General features: G+C 62.9%; 1 protein-coding gene across 6 annotated transcripts in view; it reads left to right on the forward strand.

Annotated features, from left to right (window-relative positions):
- SYT7 (synaptotagmin 7) overlaps positions 1–15,736 on the forward strand; it is a 58,188-nt gene extending 42,452 nt beyond the window's left edge. For 5 of the 6 annotated variants that reach the window (XM_045855339.1, XM_045855340.1, XM_045855342.1 and 2 more), the window contains 6 exons: positions 3,985–4,120; positions 7,951–8,221; positions 11,151–11,320; positions 11,784–11,898; positions 12,454–12,653; positions 14,850–15,736. In XM_045855339.1, coding sequence (XP_045711295.1) covers positions 3,985–4,120; positions 7,951–8,221; positions 11,151–11,320; positions 11,784–11,898; positions 12,454–12,653; positions 14,850–14,954 — 997 coding nt within the window. In that variant the 3' untranslated portion in view covers positions 14,955–15,736. The remainder of the gene's footprint in view (positions 1–3,984; positions 4,121–7,950; positions 8,222–11,150; positions 11,321–11,783; positions 11,899–12,453; positions 12,654–14,849) is intronic. The other variant, XM_045855345.1, reaches the window with a different exon arrangement.
- The last annotated feature ends 4,729 nt before the right edge of the window (positions 15,737–20,465 follow it).

The following is a 20,465-nucleotide window of genomic DNA, read 5'->3' on the forward strand; positions in this document are numbered from 1 at the left end:
ACTCCAGCCAGGTCTGCCTCTCCTCAGACCAAAGCCCTGCACTACATACAGGACAGCGTGTGGTGTGGCCCGGCGGCCAGGACCCCGCCTTCTAGCTCTGGTTCAGCCTGTCCCAGCCCCTCCTGGGCCACTGGTTCCTCGTCTGTCAGTGGGAGGACTGAATGGGGTGGCCCCTTGCAGCTCACACATGCTAAGTCTCTCATGAGGGGACAGGCCCTCGGGATGGACACTTGTCAGGTCCCGTCAGCCAGGCAGGGACCCTGGCGCCTGTTCCTTGCGAGGCCCTTAGGTACAGGAAGGGACGGTCCCCGGCTGCTGCCAGGGGCCTGGGGGTTAGGGAAGGATGGGCCCAGCGAGACAGCTGACCTGCCTGGCCCTCCGGTGGCTTCTGGGGACCAGCCCTCTCATGTCTTCCCGTCCAGGGCCACAGTTGCATGTGTGTGGTGGGCAAAGCCAAAGTCCCCCACGGGGGTGGGGGGGACCAGTTCTGTCACTCGGTGACACAGGTGGTATCCGAACCTGAACCCTGGGGTCCAGGAGGAACAGAGCCCGCCACCCCAACTCACCTGGCGCTACAGGAGTCCCGGCTTCCTGGGCTGGGGCCGCAGGGCCCGGGCCCAGCCAGGCCGGAGGGCCAGCAGCAGAGGGCGGGCGGGCGGGAGGCTGCGGGAGTGGGGGTTGGGCTCAGAAAGCCTGCAGAGCGCCCGGGCCCTTGCCTGGAAAGGTGTGAAGTGTGAGGCAGCAGGTGCAGGCTGGAAACGAGATTTCACATCACCCATGTGTTAATTAACCGGCTCCATCTTCACCCCCCGCCTATTTTTACCTCTTTGCCACTTAGGCCTCACCCCACATTTTGACACCACCATCCTTCTGATCATTGCCTCGGCTCTCCCCGCCCCCGCCTTCCTGGGAAAGGGGCCGTGGTGGTGCCGGGCCTTGGGGCCCTCACCGGACCCAGCCTGACTTTCCGAGTGGCCCCATGCTCTTCCCAGCCGGTCACCCCCATCCATCCTGGCGCTCATTTCTCACGGCCTCCGGGGTGCTTGCAAGGGCGGCCATACCCCAGAGCCTCCTCTCCAGCGCCATCCCCACCCCAGGGCTGGCACCGGCCCCACCCCCTGGGCACCAGGCGCCTGCCTCAGGGTTTCAGCCCTCTGGGCCCCCCGGCTCCTGGGACCTTGGAATGTTAGGTGTAGGTCAGCTGCCCCTTCCTGTTCGGCTTCTGCCTCCAGACCCACTGCCCGCCTTTCTGCCCCGTCTCCGAGATCGGGGCTGGGAGGCCCTTGGCTGTCGTTGGGGAGGACTTTCTGCCCCCAGGGTCTGTTAGCACAAGGCTCCAGGGAGGGAGACAGGAGGACCCGGGGCGGAGGGCGGGGGGAGCGGCCCCTTCAGGTCCCATGAGAAATGGGAGTGCATCCAGCAAGAAACTCGAAGACGGAAGGGTGGGTCCCTGTCCCTACTCCCAGGATTCTTGGTGGCTGGGAAACCCCCTCTGCAGGATCTCCCAGCCCCTGGGCCTCGGTGCCCTGGGCTCCAAGGACTTCAGATTGTCCTTGGGCCTGGGAGGGAGGGAGGGAGGGAGGCCAAGGTGGCCCCTGGCACTCACGCCCCGCACTGCACCTCCACCCATCCGCCCTGCACCATCCCCACCTCATGCTGTCAGCCATCCCTTTCACCACTGCTGCTTGGGATCCAAATGGTTTCCATCATGGCCCCGCCCCCACCGGAGTGGGCCAGGGGCCCAGGCCAGGACCTGACCGCCCCCCCCATCGCTCTCCTTGCCCCAAAGTCACCATGTCCCTCCTGTTGCGGTGTGTGTCCCCGCCTCCTCTCTGCCTGTCTTCTCGGCCGCCTCGCTCCTCTTTGTCCCCTCGTGCACCCTGCAGCCTCCTTCGCTCGTCTCCAACTAACCTTTCTTGGCCTCTCTCTCCCCCCCATCCTTCCTCCCATCTGCTCCTCACAGGGATGCCCCTGGGCCGGTGACGGGCCCCTCCGCCTCTCCCTCCGCCTCTCTGTGCGCTTGTCTCTCTGTCTCTCTCTGTCCTGTAACCTCCAGTAGCTTCCGTGGCGCTGACCATCTTTTCCCAGGCTGCTTTGCAGCTGTGCTGATGCAGTGGTGTGGCCAAAATAACTCTGACTTTCTCATACCTTCAGCAGTCAATCTCCGCTCTCTCCTCCTCTACCCTCTATTTTTAACCTGACTTTACCTCTCCAGCTATTTCAGTCTCCTCTTCCTCCCCGTGCCTGCCTGCGTGAGCACGTGCCCGCCCGTGTGTCCGTGTGTGCGCCCGTGTGTGTGTGTGTGTGTGTGTGTGTGTGTCCGCCCAGGTGTGTCCGTGTGCGTGCGTGCGTGCTCTGCTGTGGCCACGCCTCTGGGAGGGGCGCCCTCGAGTGCCCGCGTTGGGTGGGGGCGTTTCCGTGTCGTCCAGGCAAGGCCCCGTTCTCACGGCGCCCGGTCGTCAGGGCGCGAGTCCCTGAGACTGCTCCCTGCTCTCCTGTTGCAGTCCGTCCCCACGCACCAGCACACCTTGGCATGCTCGGGCCTCCCCCACCCCGCCCCGGGGGTTTCCCCTTGGGCTCAATGTGTGTGCACCTCTGGGCGGGTGTCACCTTGCTGCTCTGGTCGACCTGCCTGTCGCCTGTGCCCCTCTCTCCCTGTCCCCTGAGTGTCAGTCGGGCTTCTGTGCACTTGTGTGGGTGTGTTTGTGCGCACGCGCACCCCGCTGTGTGTTGGGTCCTGGTGTCTCCCCTCCAGGACCCGGCCTATTCCGTGCATTCTGGTGTCTCCCTTCCAGGACCTGGCCTATTCCGTGCATGTCCGTCTGCGTCTGTCTTGGCCAATTGTGTGCTGGTGGCTGGTCCGTACCAAGGGCCGTGGCTTGTGTCCAGCCTGTGTGGTCTCCACGTCTGGCTCTGGTCCTCTCAAAGCTGTTCTGTTGTAGCCTGTCCCGAGCCCCACGCTGCCAGTGTCCCGGTCTCCTCCATGCTGCCTGCCCCATCTCTCCTCCTCATGGGATGTTCCAAGCTGGTCCCTGGACAGGCTTTTAGTCCCCCTTCCTGAGCCCAGTGAGACGGAGCCTGGGCTCACCGCCCAGCTGCTGGGCCAGACCGTCTGGCTCCCCGGAAACAGTGTGGAGTTGGGGTGCAGACAGGGCCTCTCGTGGAATGGTCAGATCAGGGGTTTCTGGGTGGTGCCCCATCTTTCTCCAACCCTGGGGGACAGCCTTCTCAAGTGTGCAGACCTCAGAGCGGGGAGAGGGTGGGGACTGGAGAGCCAAGGGTGACGGCTTGCCCTACCCAACAGGTGGCTATTTAACTCTAAGTGAGTTTCAGTCAGACAAAATGGAAAATTCAGTTATCAGTCGCACCGGCCACATTGCGAATGCTCCGTGGCCACCCGTGGGCAGCACAGGTGATAAACCACTGCTGTCACCAGAGAACGTTCTGCTGGACAGAGCTGTGTGGACACTGGTGCTGACCTCACCTGGTCAGCCTGGTGCCCAAAGGGCACCTGTGTGCTGGCTGAGCCCGAACAAACACAGGTGGGGCATCCGGGAGATAGGCACTCGGGGTGTGTTTGCGGAGGGTAATGATGCAGAGAGGCCACCTGGACACCCACCCCGCAGCCTCCCCTCCCTGGCTGGGGCGGGCAGGGATGCCGGGGGCCTCTGGGGAGGGGGGCACGCTCGGAGACCGCCAGGCAAGCTGTGAGTGAAGGGTGGGGGTTTTCTGGGGAACAGGTGGAGTGGGAGGACCCCCCCCAAAACAGCATCCACAGGGGCGGCCAAGGCAGACCATACTGGAACGGGCCGGGGGATGGGAGCCAGGCCTCCCTGTGGACAGGAGCACAGGTCCTGCCCACCTGCAGCAGGTGGCAGCTGCTCAGGTCTCAGAGAAGGTCCTGCCACCACCGCCCAGGCCGTGGCGCCCTGCCAGCCCCGCCCACCTCCGGTCCCGCTCACCGGGACCCCACCCTGCCCCCAGGTTGCCTGCAGGAGGGAAGGCGGTGACCACGGCCCCCGTGCCCAGCCAGACGCCTCACGACGAGTCGGACCGCCGGACCGAGCCCCGCTCCTCCGTCTCGGACCTCGTCAACTCCCTCACCAGCGAGATGCTCATGGTGAGGAGGGCGGGGGGCCGGGGGCCCACACAGCAGCTGGGCGAGGGGGCCTGGGGGGGCGCTTGCATGTACGGAAACTGGGGACAGCGTGGGGGCCGCCCACTCAGGTAGGGGCACCAGCGTGATGCCCGGCTCTTTCATGAGAACAGGCTCTCCTGCCTCGGTTTCCTCACTGGTCAAGTGGAAATAAGAACGCTGCCCTCCTCCTGCGTCTTTCCGGGTTGAACGGGGGCCTGAGAAAACCTTCTCATGGGAGAGGGCTTTATGGTCCTCGAAGGAAGGGCCAGTGGTCAGAGGTCTGGGGACAGGAGGTGCCTCCTTTCCAGGAGGGGCACCCCGTTGGGCAGAGGTCTAAGGCAGAGCTCCCTCTGGAGCAGGCCTTGAACCCGCGTCCCAAAGGCCTTCCCATCCCCCACTGCTGGGGGCCAGCTGCGGGCCAGCGAGAACAGGAGAGCAGGAACCGTGGGTCCTGCAGTTTTCCTGTCCACACCCCACCCCACCAGGATCTCAGCCCTGGGATTCTGGGGCATTTTTTCACCCAGGCAGTTGGTGGGGGCTTTCACATTGCGCCCCCTGGTGGCAGCATCAACAAGTCACAGCCGTTTGCCCCGCCTATGTTTTCCAAAGGGCTGGCAGGAGTCAGTCCAGCTGTTGCAGCTCAGAAGCCCCAGGGAGGCTTGGGGAGGGTATGAGGGTGGGAACCCAGTGCCAGCTGTGCTCCTGCTGGACGTAACCTGGGACAAGTCCCCTCCCCTCCCTGGACTGGGCTCCCCTCCCACAGAGAGAAGGAGAGGGCGGGGTGGCTCTCAGGCCCTCACCAGTACAGACACCATTCAATCCAGAGCTCCCCTGCCCACTGCCTTGGCCCCGCAGCCCCCACCCTCCCTGAGGCCCCCGGAGCCCCTAGGCCCCACCCTTTGCCATTTAGGATTCCAGCTGGCCTAGCCATCCACCTGCGCCCCCACCCCCCACCCCACCATGCTTTCTAGCCCAGCCCAGGGATCTTGTTAAAATGCAGACCCCCTGGCCCCGGGCCTGAGGTGGGTCTCAGGGTCTGCGGTTTCCCTTGGGTGCAGATTGTAGCATCAGGTTTTCCCTGTTCCAGGTCGGGTCTCCCTTGGGCCTCCTCACCTTTCCCCTGTGCCCTGCCCTGCAGGCCCTCGCGTGCCTGGCTCTCCCCAGCTGTCTTATCTGTCCTTTACCCATGTAGATGGCTCGGCCATTGCCCCCTCTGCACAGGCCAGCGCCACAGGCCGTCCTGTCTTTCTGCACATTCCTGCATTAGCTGCACCGCTCCCCAGTAGCCAGGTTCCCAGAAGGGACAGTCCTTTCCCAGCCAGCTTGCCTGCCCCTTGTGGCTCCCAGGGAGGGGCGGCCAGCCTGGGCAGAGGGAGGGAGTCCAGGCCTCGAGCCCCTTCACGGGACCCTCAGAGGAAGCCAGGTAGGCCCTATTGCCCAGCCAATGGCAGGCCATTAGCAGCAGCCGAGCAAGCCAGAAGTAAACCTCCATCTGATCTCCTGGCCCCAGGCTGTCAGGAGCTGGGGGTCAGGAAAAGGAGTGGGGGCACCCACAGCTGGCCAGAGGAAGAAGGGTCAGAGGGGAGGCTGGGCCACACCCCCACCCGAACCCGAGTCACCCCACCGTAACACTACTCAAATGCTTTTGGAGGCTTCTACTTGAGCAGGGGCTCAGACAGCACCTCCCCTGGGGCGTGGTGGGGGTGGCCAGCCCGGTTGCCTTGGAAACAGCTCTTGGAGCTGCCCCAGCTGGTTAATTAGGGCTCCAGGGCTGGAAGCCAGCACAAACTCACTGCCTGCTTCCATGGTGAAGCCCACTTGGCCCACCCCACCCCCACTCCCAGGACATCTTGTTGGGGAGCCAAGAGCCAAGTGACCAGAGAGCCCTCAGGTGGGGCTGGGGCCACCTGGAATCCAGTTACCAGGGACTCCGCCCCAACTTTGGGAGGAGCGAGAAGTGACTACAGGTCTTTGCAGGCCCCAGGGCAGCAGTGGCAGGGCCCAGACCGCAAAGCAGCACCGTGGGAGGGGCCGGAACCCATTTGTCTAACCCTCCCAGGAACCCCGCAAGCTAGGTCTCACCGTCCCATTCTGCAGATGCAGAAACTGAGTTCACAGGGGCCTGGAGAGGGAAGAAGCAGGTCGGGGGGCCTGGGTCTGGGTAGGGAAGCCGCTCTCTCAGGGCCCCTGGGGTGGAGCTTGCAGGGATGCCTGGATAGGCCAGTGGGGGCGGGCAGGGGGCAGGGACCGGAGGGACCCTCTTCCACTGTGAGGAAAAGGGGCGTGGCGGGCCACTCAGCCCCTTCCCAGATGCAGGCGGGAAATGAGGGTGACAGTGAGGAGAGCTGGAAGGGCACTCACCCTGGCCAGGGAGTGTGAGGGCCAGGCGCCCGGCGCAGGGCAGGGCCACACACGTGGTGGCAGATCCTATTATTTGTATGACTTAGATGCTTCTCACCTGGGGACAGGTGTGTCCTCACTGGCGTGGGGGGAGACCCAACATTACCCTGGGCTGTGGATCTTCTTCGGTAGAAAGAGTGGGCCTTCCAGCCAGAGAGGGTTCACACTGCTGTGCAGTCTTGGGCGTGTGACTCAACCTCTCTGAGCCAGTCTCCTCAGCAAGAGCGGTGATAACGGCTTTGCCGCCATTGTCTGGGATGGGTAAGAAGGTGATGTAAGAGTCTTTTGCTGTGGCAGGTGCACACTATACATATTCTTATCACCTGCATTATTTAGTGTTTCAGAGCTTGAGGCCACCTCTCCAGGAGGAAAGAAGGGCCATATGGACCTCCTGGTTTGGGGGCGGGGTACAGGGTGGGACCTAGGTGGCCAGCAGTGGGCTGTGTTCTAGCGCCTACCCAGATATTCCCAGAGGGCAGCCACCGCTGAGGAGGCTTGGATGGGAGACCCGCCCCCAGCTGCTTCCTGCCTCAGTGTCAGCCTGGGAGTGAGACGCCCGTGCACCCCCACCCCCATCCGCGCATCTGTCGGTGGCTGGGTCAGCCCAAGTGGGGCCCCTGAGGGGCGGGGGCTGCGTGGGGTGCGGTCCTCAGCAAGCCGTGCAGCACTCAGAGGCCTCTCCTCAACAGCTCTGCTGCCCATCGCCCAGGTCCCCAAACCCGATCACCTCAGGTTCCCAGCACCTCGGGCCCCGGGACTCTGTGTTTGTCATGCCCCTGCCTTACGCACGTAGGCGTCGCTTCTGACAACTCACCTCTTCTCATTTTATAAATCACATCTTCCTCAGAACTCTGGAGTCACTTTCCGGAGAAATATCACGGCCCGTTCTTTTGAGACGTGAACCATCTTCCTCCTCTGTTTGGCAGCCCAGCTCTCTGGGTTGGTGTGTTTCACAAAACACACAAAGACGCCCCGCAGAGCTGTGGGAGGGCGGGAAGCTGGAGGAGGGAGCCCAGGGCGAGCCAGCTCAGGGGTGACCGCGGAGGCGAGAGCAGCCTGTGTCAGAGCAGAGAGGGCAGCAGACCCGGGGCGTCCGGGGAGGCTGGGGAGGGAGGTGTGTACTGCCCTGGGGTTCAGGAGACAGGGGCTGGCCCCGCCCTCCCTCCCTGTGTGAGCCTTTCCCAGGCACTTGCCCTGTGTCTCAGGGTCCTCACCCGGGTGTGAATGTGGGGCGGGCCTCCCCAGCACCCCCATGGTGACTGGGAAGAGTGCAGCTCTCTCAGCCGCTGGGCTGGCCTGACCTGGGGCACAGAGGGGCCTCCTAACTGTGCTGGGCTGCAGCGGGGCGGGGGGGAGGGGGCTCTGGGGAAGCAGAACCCCACCAACGCCGCCGGCCTCTGCCCCACCCACAGCTCTCCCCAGGCTCCGAGGAGGACGAGGCCCACGAGGGCTGCAGCCGAGAGAACCTGGGCCGGATCCAGTTCAGCGTCGGCTACAACTTCCAGGAGTCCACACTCACCGTGAAGATCATGAAGGCCCAGGAGCTGCCGGCCAAGGACTTCAGCGGCACCAGCGACCCCTTTGTCAAGATCTACCTGCTGCCAGACAAGAAGCACAAGCTGGAGACCAAGGTGAAGAGGAAGAACCTGAACCCCCACTGGAACGAGACCTTCCTCTTTGAAGGTGAGGCTGGTGCTGCCCCCGCCCACCCAGGGCCTGTCTCCCCGCCATGATCGCCCCACCCCGCCACCCACCTGTACACACGTGACCACAGGCACACAAGCACATGCACGGACACACACACACACAAGGCCCTCGCAGCGCATGCCCTGCCCAGTTAACCTGCTGCGTGCCGTGTCGACCTGGGATGGGGCCAGAGTGCTGGGTGGAGCCGGCCTCACAGCCAGTGGCTGAGGAGGAGAGCTGGGCCTTCAGCTCAAACACAGGACTCATCTCAGTAGAGCAGGAAGGAGGGAGGCACCCTCAGCCTCTGCAGGGGGAGCACCTGGAGCGACCACAGTGTAGTGATTAAGAGCACAGGGTATGTATGGCCCAGGCTTCCTGAGTGTGAATCCCAGCTCTGCCACTTACCAGCTGTGTGATGTGGAGCAAGTTCCCGAGCCTCTCTGTGCTCCCAACAGTGCCCCCCAGATGCACGGGAACAACACCCAGCAGCCCTGTTCCACCAATGAGAGCAAATCCCAGGGCCCTGGCTCTCCGGAACCTTCGGTGTGCACCCCAGGGACTCTCTTCCACCTGGTGTCCCAGTGATCTGGCATCCCACCCCTCCTGCAAGGCCGCGGCCAGCTCTCCTACTAAATACACTATTGAGGGTGAGCTAGTGGGTGCTCCTGTGTTTCTGGACCTTCCTCCTCCCCAGGGGAGTGTGGGGGTCGGTTTAGAGATGGTATAGCTAGCAAGAGGCTCAGCCATCCAGAGGTGCATGGAGCCAGTTAGTGGGGCCAGGCTTACGGGAACAGCCCTAATCCACTGTTCCTTTCGTGAACCTTCATCTAGCATTAACTCTGGGCCGGGCACTTTCTGGGCACTAGGGGAGAAGAACAGAATCGTTGGCCCTCAAGGCACTGCTGGTCGAATAGAGGACAGAGGCGTGGAGTTGTGTAAATAATTAGGCCATGCACTGCATGACAGGTGCTGCAGGATCCCAGTATGAGCTCCCCTGGGTGGTGCTGAAGACCATTTCCCAGAAGAAGGGCCATTCGGGATGGGTTGTGGTGGACGAATAGGAGTTTGCCAAATAGGAGCCTACCTCCTCTGGCGTTGAACAGAGCTAACTCAAGTGCAAGGGCCTCTTGGAACCTCCAGCATTGCCAGAACACTTGTCATGCAAGACACCTGAATAGATGCCAAGGGCCACCTGGGCAAGGTCCCTGGAGTTCTCCAAGCTGATACAGTCCCCCTCAATATGAGGCCAGACGTCCAAGGAACATAGGACTTCATCTTCTAGCGCACCTGCTCCTGTCAGAGGCTTCTCTGCGCTCCTAGCGTCTCTGGCTGACGGCGCTAGAATCCCCCAGAGCTCACCCTCTGCGTCAGTCGGGCTGAGGTGTGGTGTCCTCTCTCCTTCTTGCTCCTACCCTGGTTCAGGGTCTGATCCCCACAGGCCCCCAGGCTGGTCTGTGAGCCCTGCACCTCCCAGGCCGGCCTCTCCCCACAGGGTCCGACAGCTCCAGCTTCAGACCGTCCCCTGGCGTCCTGGTGCCTGACCCATCCCACCCATCCAAGCTCCTTCCCTGGCTCCCCCTCCAGCCGCAGCTCCCGCTCCACGGGGCCCACGCCCGCGGCTCCATCGGGCCATTTCACCGGCACTTACTTGTTCAGTTATCGATTCACTTAACAAATATTTATCGGGTGCCTACCACGTGCCAGAAACAGTGTTAGATGCTGAGATCCGGTGGTTGAGGACCGAGATACCTTCCTGGAAATCCTAGCCTAGTGAGAGAGTCAGGCTCAAGGAAACAGATAAATCTCCAACACGGCCTGTGATGTCAGCTGCCAAAGGAATGCGTCAGTGTGCAGGATGGGGGGCCTGACCCCGGCTGGGATGCCAGGAGAGAAAGTGGAGACGGGGCGTGGTGGGGGCCAGCCAGGCTGCCTAGAAGGAGAGGCGGGGAAGGGGGCCGGGGGCGGGGGGGACGGCCGGAGCCCAGCCACTGAGTGGAGAGCGGTCGAGAGACCAGCGGGCCAGCGCAGCGGGCCAAGTTGTGGGAGCGAGCTCAGCGCACGGCTTTTATTCTAAGTGCACTGGGAGCCACTGAGAGGCTTTAAGCAGGAGTGTTATGATGCGATTTCTATTTTTAAAAGCTCACTCTGGCCGCGGTGTTGAGAATGGACAGGAGCAGAAAGTGAGCGCTCAGGAGGGCGGTTTGGAGACTCTTGTGACTGTCTCGGCCGGCCGGCCGGCCGGCGGTGCCGGTGGCGTGGAGGAGGGAGGGGACGGTGGAGAAGGGGACAGCTGTGGGATCCGGGGAGGAAGGTCGGAAGGACAGGCTGATGCGTGGGGAGGGTGAGAAGGGAAGTGCGGAGCCCCAGGTCCCGCGTCTGCTCGGACGATCGTGACTTTGCCGTTTCCCTCTGCGGGGGGCGGGGGGGGCGCCCTCCGGGGCTTCCTGTGTGGCCGCCCTGCTCACCTCGGGCTGGGCCGCGTGCCCGGACTTGCCTCAGGACAATCGGCGGCGGCAGGGCTGCCCACAGAGCAAGGGGACCGCAGTCCAGCCCCAGAGGCGGACGCGCGATGAATGAGCAAATGAATGGATGGTCCCGGTTCTGCTCTGTGGTATCTGTGGGACCTCGGGCAGGTAATGCCAGCCCTCTGAGCCTCAGTCTCCTTGCCCGTCAAAAGGACAGGAGGCCGTCCACCGCGGAGAACCGTAGCGAGAAACAGATGAGGCAGTGACAGTCTTTGCTAAGGCCTCAGGAAGGCCTGAACGCAGGTGTGGCCCGCTGTGCTGGGCGGGCAGCAGCCTGAAGGGACAGAGCCGGCCCTGCTCCTCCTCACTGGTCTTCCTGCCCAGAAGCGCCCCACCCCCGCCCCGCGCCCAGGCCCCAGGGGCCCCTGTCCCACTGGTCGCCTGCGCTGTCTGTCCCTCAGGTTTCCCCTACGAGAAGGTGGTGCAGAGGGTCCTCTACCTCCAGGTCCTGGACTATGACCGCTTCAGCCGCAACGACCCCATTGGGGAGGTGTCCATCCCCCTCAACAAGGTGGACCTGACCCAGATGCAGACCTTCTGGAAGGATCTGAAGCCATGCAGCGATGGGAGTGTAAGGCCCCAGCGGTGGGCCCCTGGCGGGGGTGGGCTGGCGGACAGGGCCGACAGACCCGGGCCTGGTCGCCCCTCAGTCTCAGGAAGGTCAGGAGTGCAGAGGGGTGCAGAGGGGTGCAGAGGGGCGGCTTGGAGGGGGCAGAGCTCCCGCCAGCACTCTCGGCACCGGGGCCTGGCATTCGGGGGACCCACCTGAGCGGTGGCGAAGAACCCAGGGCTCTGTTCAGGGAGGGGCCGAGCACAGACCTGCCAGAGGAGGGAAGACCAAGCAGGACTGAGGTGACAGGCAGAGGGGGCGCAAGCACCCAGGTCACGGCGGGGGTGGGGGGCCTGGGACAGTGGGGCAGGCCAGAGGGCTGGATACCCTTTCCTGCCCCTGGTCCCCACCGCCCTCCGGTGCTCCCTTTGCTCGGGGAGCCGGGTGGTGTGGCCCGGCCTCACCCCTCCCCTTTGCCTCCCAGGGGAGCCGGGGGGAGCTGCTCTTGTCTCTCTGCTACAACCCCTCCGCCAACTCCATCATCGTGAACATCATCAAAGCCCGGAACCTCAAAGCCATGGACATCGGGGGCACATCAGGTTCTGGGGCTCCCGGAGGCAGAGAGCAGATGGGCTGGGGAGGTCCTGGGGACACGGGTGTCACACTGGGTGGGGACGGCCAGGTCCACACTGTCCCCGTGACCCCCAACTCCCACGCCCCCCACTCCCTCCGGCCTCAACTCCTCTCCCCTGGAGGGTGAGCGTGGCCCCCTTTGGAGCCGCCTGTGGGTCGGCGTCCTCGTGGGCTCTGTCCGTCCCACAGTTGTGAGGAAGGGGACACTGCAGTGGGGAGAGCTGGCTTCCAGCCCCAGCTCCGACACTCCCTGTCTGCGACCTCGGGCAGGACCTGGCCTCTCTGGGGCTCCGTTTCCTCGTCCGTGTTCACGGGAGGAAGGAAGGAAGGAAGGAGTGACGGCTGAGGTCTCTCCCACTCCTGCACCCGCTGATCCCCTGAGCCCCTTCTCTCCTGGGGCTCCCCTGGCCCTCTGCAGAAAGCACGCAGCCCCTCCGGCCGCAGCTCCCACCCCCGGAGGGAGAAGGGCATCCTGGGGAGCCGCCCGCTGCTGTGCTGACCCCTCCCCTCCTGGTCCCCAGACCCCTACGTGAAGGTGTGGCTGATGTACAAGGACAAGCGGGTGGAGAAGAAGAAGACGGTGACGATGAAGAGGAACCTGAACCCCATCTTCAACGAGTCCTTTGCCTTCGATATCCCCACGGAGAAGCTGAGGGAGACGACCATCGTCATCACTGTCATGGACAAGGACAAGCTCAGCCGCAACGACGTCATCGGCAAGGTAGGGGCGCCCGGCCAGGGTGTGTGCTCACAGGGAGGGGGGGCGGTTAGCTGGTGAGCCCAGGGCCGGACAGTGGGAGAGACGGGGTCAGTCCCTTCCCCGCTGTGGACCTCTGAACATGAGGGGGCAGGACAGGATTCCCCTGTGTTGTCCTGTGGACCCGCCAGCTGAGACAAACAGCTGGAAAGGCAGCGGGGAGAGGACTTGGGAGGAGGAATTGCCCAGGATCCCAAAAAGACCTTCAGGGGAAGGACCTCCGAGCAGTGTTACCCAAGGTCCCGCCTGCAGAGGGTGGGCTCTGCGGTGGCCGTGTGGGAAGCTGCAGACGCCGGACACCTGGCTGCGCTTCCTACCTCCTCTGCTGCTAAGAGGCTGTGTGACCTCGGGCAAGTCACCTGCCTCTCTGAGCTTCAGCACTCTCCTCTGTGAAATGCAGCTGCCGATACCCACCCTGCAACGCTTCACAGGGCGGTGGTGTAAGGGTGGCTGCAATAGGTGGATGTTCTCCGTGTAAAAAGCGACCTCTCCTATTCATATGTTAGCCAGCGCATCCGCGCCTGGCCTTGGGCTTTTCCAGGCTGTGCTCCCATGACATCCATACAGCCTTCCGTGTTGCTACTCTGAAACATCCGTTCCTGTGCTTCTTTGAGGTTCCGTGTTAGGAGGGTGGGTTTGGGAGTGAGACTGCCGGGGTCCAGGTCCCAGCTCTGACTGCTGACAGCTGTAAGCTTCCTGAGCCTCATCCCCCTCCCACTTAAAATGGGCAGGACAGCCCCAGCCTCGCAGCGTGCTGGGGGGCTCAGGAACACAGGGGAGACGCGTCGTGGCACAGCCCTCGGATCGTGCAGGTCGGCTGCTATTACAATAAAAGTCACTTCTGAAACCGCCCCACGAAGGGCCCGTGCGTGCACTCAGACGTGGAGGTCTGACCGGGAACCGTGCGGGAAGCCAGTGCGGGACCAGGGTGGGCGGAGAGGTAGGGGAGATGCCCGGAGCAGGGGCGGGGGGGGGCAGGGCAGACAGACAGTGGGTGAGCTGGGGTCTGGCCCGTGTGGGGGAACAGGAAGAATCCCCACCGGGAAGGGGGCCGAGGCGGAGGCGTCCCTCCCCCAGCTGGGGATGGTGAGGGAAGCAGCAGCCCCACAGAGGGGGGCCGGCCCTGCCTGCCGTCTAGCGAGGCCCAGGGCGCATGGCTGGTGGACCTGTGGTCACAGGTGAGGCGGTTCCAGGTGAGACAGATCCCCAGGAGCAGGTCACCCAAATCCCGGCGGGACTGTGTGTTCTGAGCGGGGGCTGGGGCCTGCTCCGCCCCTCCTTGACCGGCGCAGGCTGAGGGCCTTGGGCCAAGGAACTATTACCTACTTCTGAGCTTTTCTGCAGCTTAGCCTTTTGGAGTAGGGAGTTCCGTAGATACCAATTATAGCTCCCATTGAAGCAGCCCTGCTGTCTGTGGGCTGAAGTAAGGCGGAGGTGAGTCTGTCCTAGCTCTGGCCCAGGTCGCTTAGGGAGCCCCGTAGCCAGCCACCCACACAAGCTGGGGATCACGTGTGCGGTACGGCCCCCCGAGGCTGCAAAACCCCTAACACAGAGGCCGACGGGATCGGGCTGGGAATGTCGAGCCCCAGGCCTGGGTTTAAATCCCTCGGCACCACTTATAAATCCTGTGACTGCAGTAAGTCTCTTAACTGTCCGCACCTTAGTTTCTCCATCTGTAAAATGGAGATAATACACCTGCCTCGCAGGTCGGGACTTGATGGCCTCGGTGTGGAAAGCTCCAGGCTCAGTTCCCGGGGTGTAGTCAGGGCCCAGGGGGCGGGAGTGGTCATGTCAAGGAGAGATAGTGCCCAACCCTCAGGGGAAGGGAGAGCGTGGACGCCAGCTGCCCCCACCCCCACCTTCAACGCCCCTACGCCCCGCCCCCACCTGCTGCAAAACAGGTCGCAAGTCTAACTGGGAAGGGCCGTGCCTGCCCTGGCTCCCAGAAGAAAGTCGGTCAGGCTGGCAGGGGAAGGCCCGGGTGGGGTGGAGGGGGCTCTGGGACATAGGTGTCCCTGCCTGAGAAAGCCCCCTGGCCGCCCTGGTCCCAGGGGAGGGGCCGCTGTGGAGCTGTGGAGATGGAGTGTCAGCCCCTCGTGGGGGCAGGGGACAATGCCTCAGAGTGAGCCACTAACGCTGCCCCCGCCGCTCTCTCCCCAGATCTACCTGTCCTGGAAGAGCGGGCCCGGGGAGGTGAAGCACTGGAAGGACATGATCGCCCGTCCCCGGCAGCCTGTGGCCCAGTGGCACCAGCTGAAGGCCTGAGTGGGCCAGAGGAGGCCCAGGGGGCCGAGGGACCGGGTCCCCATCACGCCCTCGCCACTTTATGCACAACGCCCGGCCTTGGTCCCCCTGCCGTGGGTGAGGGGAGGACCCTGCGGCTTGGCCAGGGAGGGGTCCCGGAAAGCACTTGGGCCCCATTTCTAGGAAGTACCAGCCCCATCCCCCGCCAGTCCAGCTCTGGGGGAGGGGCTCTGGGAGCCATTTTCCTGCTTTGCCCCTTTCCTTCCTGACTTGCTGATACTAAAGAAGTGGGGGAGGTCGTGAGAGCCAGACAGCCAGACAGGCAGACAGGCAGACAGGCAGATCCCTCCAGAGGCCCGCCAGGTGGGCACGGTCCCCCGTTTTCTTTAAGGCAGTGCCTGGAGTGGAGAGAGGCTGCCCCCTCCCCGGCCCTCGGCCTGGGCCCAGCAGAGGGGAGGCTGAGGCGTTTGGCCCCGGCCTGGCCAGGAGAGGCCGGACCCAGGGCAGTTTCAGGTGCCGGCTGGGCCCTGAATGCCGAGGATAGTATACAGCGCCCTCTGGGGTCCTGGAGCCGCAGCCCTGTGTACTTGTGTCGTGTCCACTGTGTGTGTGTGTGTGCGTGTGTGAGTGTGCATGTCTGTGTGGGGTGGGGAGCTCGCTCCCTGTCCCCCTGGGGCCCGCAGTGCTGAAGACTGTGAGGAGAGGGCAGGGTTTCATGACGTGGGGCAGGACTGGAGGCCCGGAGAGGACAGTGCACTGAGCCAGGGGACAGGGGAGGAGGCAGAGGGCAGGGGGCAGGTGAGGGATGAGTGGCGGGGATGGGGGAGGGTGGGGTGGGGCAGAGGGGCAGACCTGAGCTGGGCTGAGACTGGGGCCGCCTCCCGCTGTCTCCCCTCCTGTCTCCCGCACCCTTCCCCAGTGATTTCATCTAGTGAAGATGGCTTCACACCTTTGAGGCACCTACTGTGTGTATCACGTTCCACCAGGACCCACCTGCTCCCTTCCTCCTTGGGGTCCCAAGCCCCTACTAGTTCTTCCCTAACACCCTTATCCCAGAGACACCCTTCTTCATCCTGGATCTCACATCCCAGCCCCGCTGGCAACATTCTACATGATTCCCAGCTTCCTTCCCCTTTTCACTCTTTCTGGCTGCAGAGCCCCGCCCCCCAACACACACACATTCCTCCACCCCCCCCCATCCTCCATGCTCACACACCCTCCCTTCCATCCCCGGTCACTGTCTCTGGTCCTGCACCACCCAGCTTCTGCAAGAGTGTCTCCTCACCTTCCCCACTGCCCGCCCCCCCCCCCCCCCCAGTCCTTCAGAGCAGCTCCTTCTGCCCCTCTTAGTTCAGGTCAAGGAAGCAGGGAGAACGCCAGGATTTGTGAGTTCTGAGGTTGCCCCACGCACGCAGAAGCTGTGGCTTCTCTGCCTCCGTTGCTGCAAAGGCTAGAGCTGGCTTCCCCCTGGAGACGGCAGATTTCATGAGGATCCCTGCTTACACTCGCTCATCCCCATGCGGGTCCTGGTATTGATACAAGACTGCTGGGGACAGCTTCGAATCCAGAGGTCCGCGAGTCCGGACCTGACATTCCCAGCACACACCGCCAGGTGGCGCCCAGACACCGCAGTCGGTAACCGCAGCCTCTGACCACAGTTCTACCCTAGGTGGGGCTGACCCCCCCAGGAAAGGAGAGCATGGCAAAAGCATGGGCATTTGAGAACCATTCTCCTTCAGTAGGCTTCCCCTTGAGCTGAGCATTCTGCAGTAGACGGGTCACGTTTTTGCCCATATCGAAATTTTCTGACGTTGAATCTCACTCCTGCCCCCATCCTTCCCTTGGATCTGGAGGAACATCATACAAAGTAGGTGAATCCTTTTGTAGAGTGAAAAGTGCTCATGTACAGCAGATAGTCACCCACATTCCTTGTAAATCCACATTTTTCTCTATTGTAGCTTTGCTTAAAATGAGGGTCTGTCCCAAATGCACTGTCCTTTTATCCAGCGGGCTGGGTCGCAGCCAGCCCCCTGCGGCAGAAACAGGAGGGTTGCGACTCCGGAGTCTGGCGAAGCGAAGAGAGGGTGCTGTCTCGAGAGGTGGAGGGGATCCTATGCCCCTCCCCCGCCCGTGGGGGGCAAGCGAGTGAGAGAGCCCCGTCCCAGGCCGCCTCTACTGCTGCAGAGCTGGGGGACTGAACCTCTTTGCAAAGAGTGGGCGGGACCATTGCAGCCCTTTCTCTGAGCCCCACCCCGGGACTTCTAGCCAATCATATGCAGAGAGCATGTACGTGCGCGCCGAGTCTGTTCACTGTCTGGCCCCACCCAGGCCCTTTGGTAAAAGCGTCCTGGGGTCCCCCAGGCCCCAGAGGCGCAGCCAGGACTCGGGGGAGGGACAGGGGCTGGTGGTGGGCCAAGGGCTGGGTGTGCTGGCACGGGGTGGGGGGGGAGGGGAGGTGGGTGGTACGGGGTGAGGGCGGGGGTGGTCTAGGCCTGTGGGAGAACAGGGAATGGGGGAACTGGAGGACGAGGGAGGGCGCGGGAGTCCTGCTGCGATCCCAGGGCCTTGGGCAAATCACCCACACTCCCGGGGCCTCAGTTTCCCCATCTGTAAAATGATGGTAATAATACTTCACCTACCTCATAGGGGAGGTTGTGAGGCCACTGTCACCTGACCTGGGGGTCAAGGCAGGAGAACTCTGAAGGTGCTGCCCGTGAGCAAAGTATTATTACTGTAGCCTGAAAGCGAGGCCCACCGGCCCCACCCCCACCGGGCCTCCAGGGATAGCCGAGGTCTGCCTGGGCCCATCCGTCTCTTCACCATGTCCCAGGCCCCTCCGTGAGCGCCACCTCTCGTCTCTGTGGGCGCCCCAGACTTAGTCGTCATCTTGTTCAGGTACCCTTTCTTGTGACCATTTCCCCAGGGAACTGCTGTACAAATCCCACCGCCCCAGGACCCCGCACCTGCCCACCGGTGCCAGACGCCAGGAAAACAGCCACAAAAAAAAAAAAAAAGCCAAGGGGTCCCCTCGAGCCCCCAACCCAGCTGGGGCCCCAGGGGTGGGGGTTGGCAGCCGTCGTTTGTGTTGTGTTTGAGTCCTTGAGCGCAAGTGTTTTATAAAAAAACAAAACAAAACAAAAACCCACTGTCACAAAAACAAAAACAAAAACAAAAAAGGCAGCAAAGAGAAATGAAAAACTGAAGAAGGGGGAAAAAAAAAAGGAAAAAAGAACCATACAACAATTTTCCACCACAACCACCCTCTAAGCCAGCAAGATTTCCTCTTTGCAAAATCATATTTTTGTGGGACTGGGCCCTGCGGTGTGTGCAAGGCCCGTTCTGATTAATAAAGGATCGTGGAAAAGTAGGGCCTTGGCTGTTTCCTCCGTGGGTCCCAGCGCCCCCTCACCTCCCAGGGGAAGAGGCAGTGGGGTGAGGGGGATGGGGAGCCTGGGGCCAAGTCTGCCCTCATCGTGTCACCTTGGAGATCTGTCTTCCCTGGTGGTGAGGCCCTTCCAGTCCCAGCCTCCGGTCTAGAATATACGCCCACCAGCTGGCCGGAAAGCAGGGGAGCAGCCACACCTCCCGGATCAGGCCTTGAAGCAAGGCTTGTTGGGAGACTCGGTGAGGTCCGAGGGGTACCCCTGTGGCTCACCCAGCCCTACAGCCCCTCCCCCAGTTCCCAGGGGACCCTCACCACCCTCCAGGAAAGGTCGGACAAACCAAGGCGGGTACCCTCCACCTCCTGCATCACCACCTGAACTCTGGCCGGGCCACTGTGGGTTCAGACCTGCGTCAGCTCCTTCCAGGTCCCTGAGGAGCTCCAGCTCTGTGGGCGGCACCTGTGGCTTCTCTGCACCCTTTCTGGGTCTAATCCTTTAGGATCAGAACAGTCTCTTCAACTCAGAAGAGCCCATGGCCTGACCCAGCCTGCGGGCACTGGGCCTAGTGCCCTCCTCTAGCCACCATGGTCCCAGATAAGCCATTTCCTTCCTCGAATCTCAGACCACAGAGAGATAACGACCATCCCAGCTGCCGCCCCCCCCCCCCACCACATCGCCAGGGGAAGCGAGGCCTGGCAGCTCTCAGGGTGTTTCAGAAGGAAGGTGCTACCCCGGTTACAGGCACGGAGGGAGCCAGTGCCCTCTGATGTCGTGTGTCCACGGAACCTGCTGGCTCCTGCCCCACTCCCGAGTGAGAGGGTGACAGGTGCTCCCCAGCACCTGGCCGGGCTGCCTCCTCCCGCAGCACTAAGTACCCCCACCTGAAGCTGCCCGCCCGCCCCTTCCTGCCCCACCAATGTCTGAGAACTTAGTGTGAACGTCCAGTCCCAAGGTGGTCGTTTCTTTTGTCCTCTGACCTCTGCCCCAGAGGTCGGAGGGAGCCCGAGGGTCAGGTAAGTAGTCTCGAGTGTGCGTTTTCAGAACCTCTGTTCCGACTTTGTCTGGGGAAATGGCTCCGGAAAACGGGGCCTGAAAACAGGAACAGCTCGGCCCAGCCGCGGAAACGGCCTGTCGCCGGGGGCGCAGGGCCTCCTGGACTGTTCGCCTCGCTCTCCTGCCTTTACTGGGCTAGGCCTCTCCATCCGTGACTACGCTGAGACCCGCCCCGCCCTTCCTGGGCCTGGGATCCCCGCCCTCCGGTGTTCTCTCCCTCCGGAAGCCCCTCCCAGACGCCGCTACTTTCTGGAAAGCCACCCTGGGTCACGCCGTGCTCTCCCCACCCCCCCACTAAGACACCCGGCAGGACAACGCTGCGCACGCTGTACGCCCCGGCCGCGGCTCCCCAATTGTCTGCGCCCCTTGAAGACGCCCCGCCCCCTGTGTTCCTGTCCTGTGTGTACGTGTTGTGTCTCGTTTAGATTGTGAGCCCCCCGGGCAGGGATCCCTGTCTGAATACACGTTCTGTGCGGCACACCGCGTTGTGCTAATAAACGACCATCCTCCGAACAGGAGTGCGCAGGTGTCTTAAGGAAGCTTTGGGACAGACGACTGAGCAAGCCCCGGTGGTGGCCCTGGAGACAGGGGAGGACTTCTGGGCGGGGGGCCCAGTTCCCGAGTACCCTGGCCTGCTTTCCAAAGCCCCTGAGGGTGGGCAGGAAGAGGGAGATGTTGCAATAAAACTAGGCAAGGGTCCCACCCTGTCCCATCTCTGCTGTTCTGCCCGCCAGGACGTCTGGCTGTCAAGGGGCTCCAGGAGGGAGGCCAGACAGGTTACTAACAGCTACCACTCATTCCACACACAGGCCTGACCGCCAGCCAAGGACAGAGGACTGAGCTCTGGGTTAGGAAACCTAACACCCATTTATGGGCAAGTCACTCCCTCCCTGGGCCTGCTGCTTGCTCCGCTGCAGCCTCGGCTCAGGCCCTCCCGGTCCCCATGGCCCACATTCCTGCCCTGATGCTGACTCCCTCGGCCTCTGCCCTGCATGCCTGGCACAAACGCAGCTCCTCCAAGGCTCTCCTGCCAACTCCCCCATGGCCCATGCACCTGACTGCCCTCCCCCCACGTGCTCCCACACAGCTCTCAGAA

This window comes from Phyllostomus hastatus, unplaced genomic scaffold (genome assembly GCF_019186645.2).
Source record: "Phyllostomus hastatus isolate PE091 unplaced genomic scaffold, TTU_PhHast_1.1 phas_scaffold_11, whole genome shotgun sequence".
Lineage (NCBI taxonomy): Eukaryota > Metazoa > Chordata > Mammalia > Chiroptera > Phyllostomidae > Phyllostomus > Phyllostomus hastatus.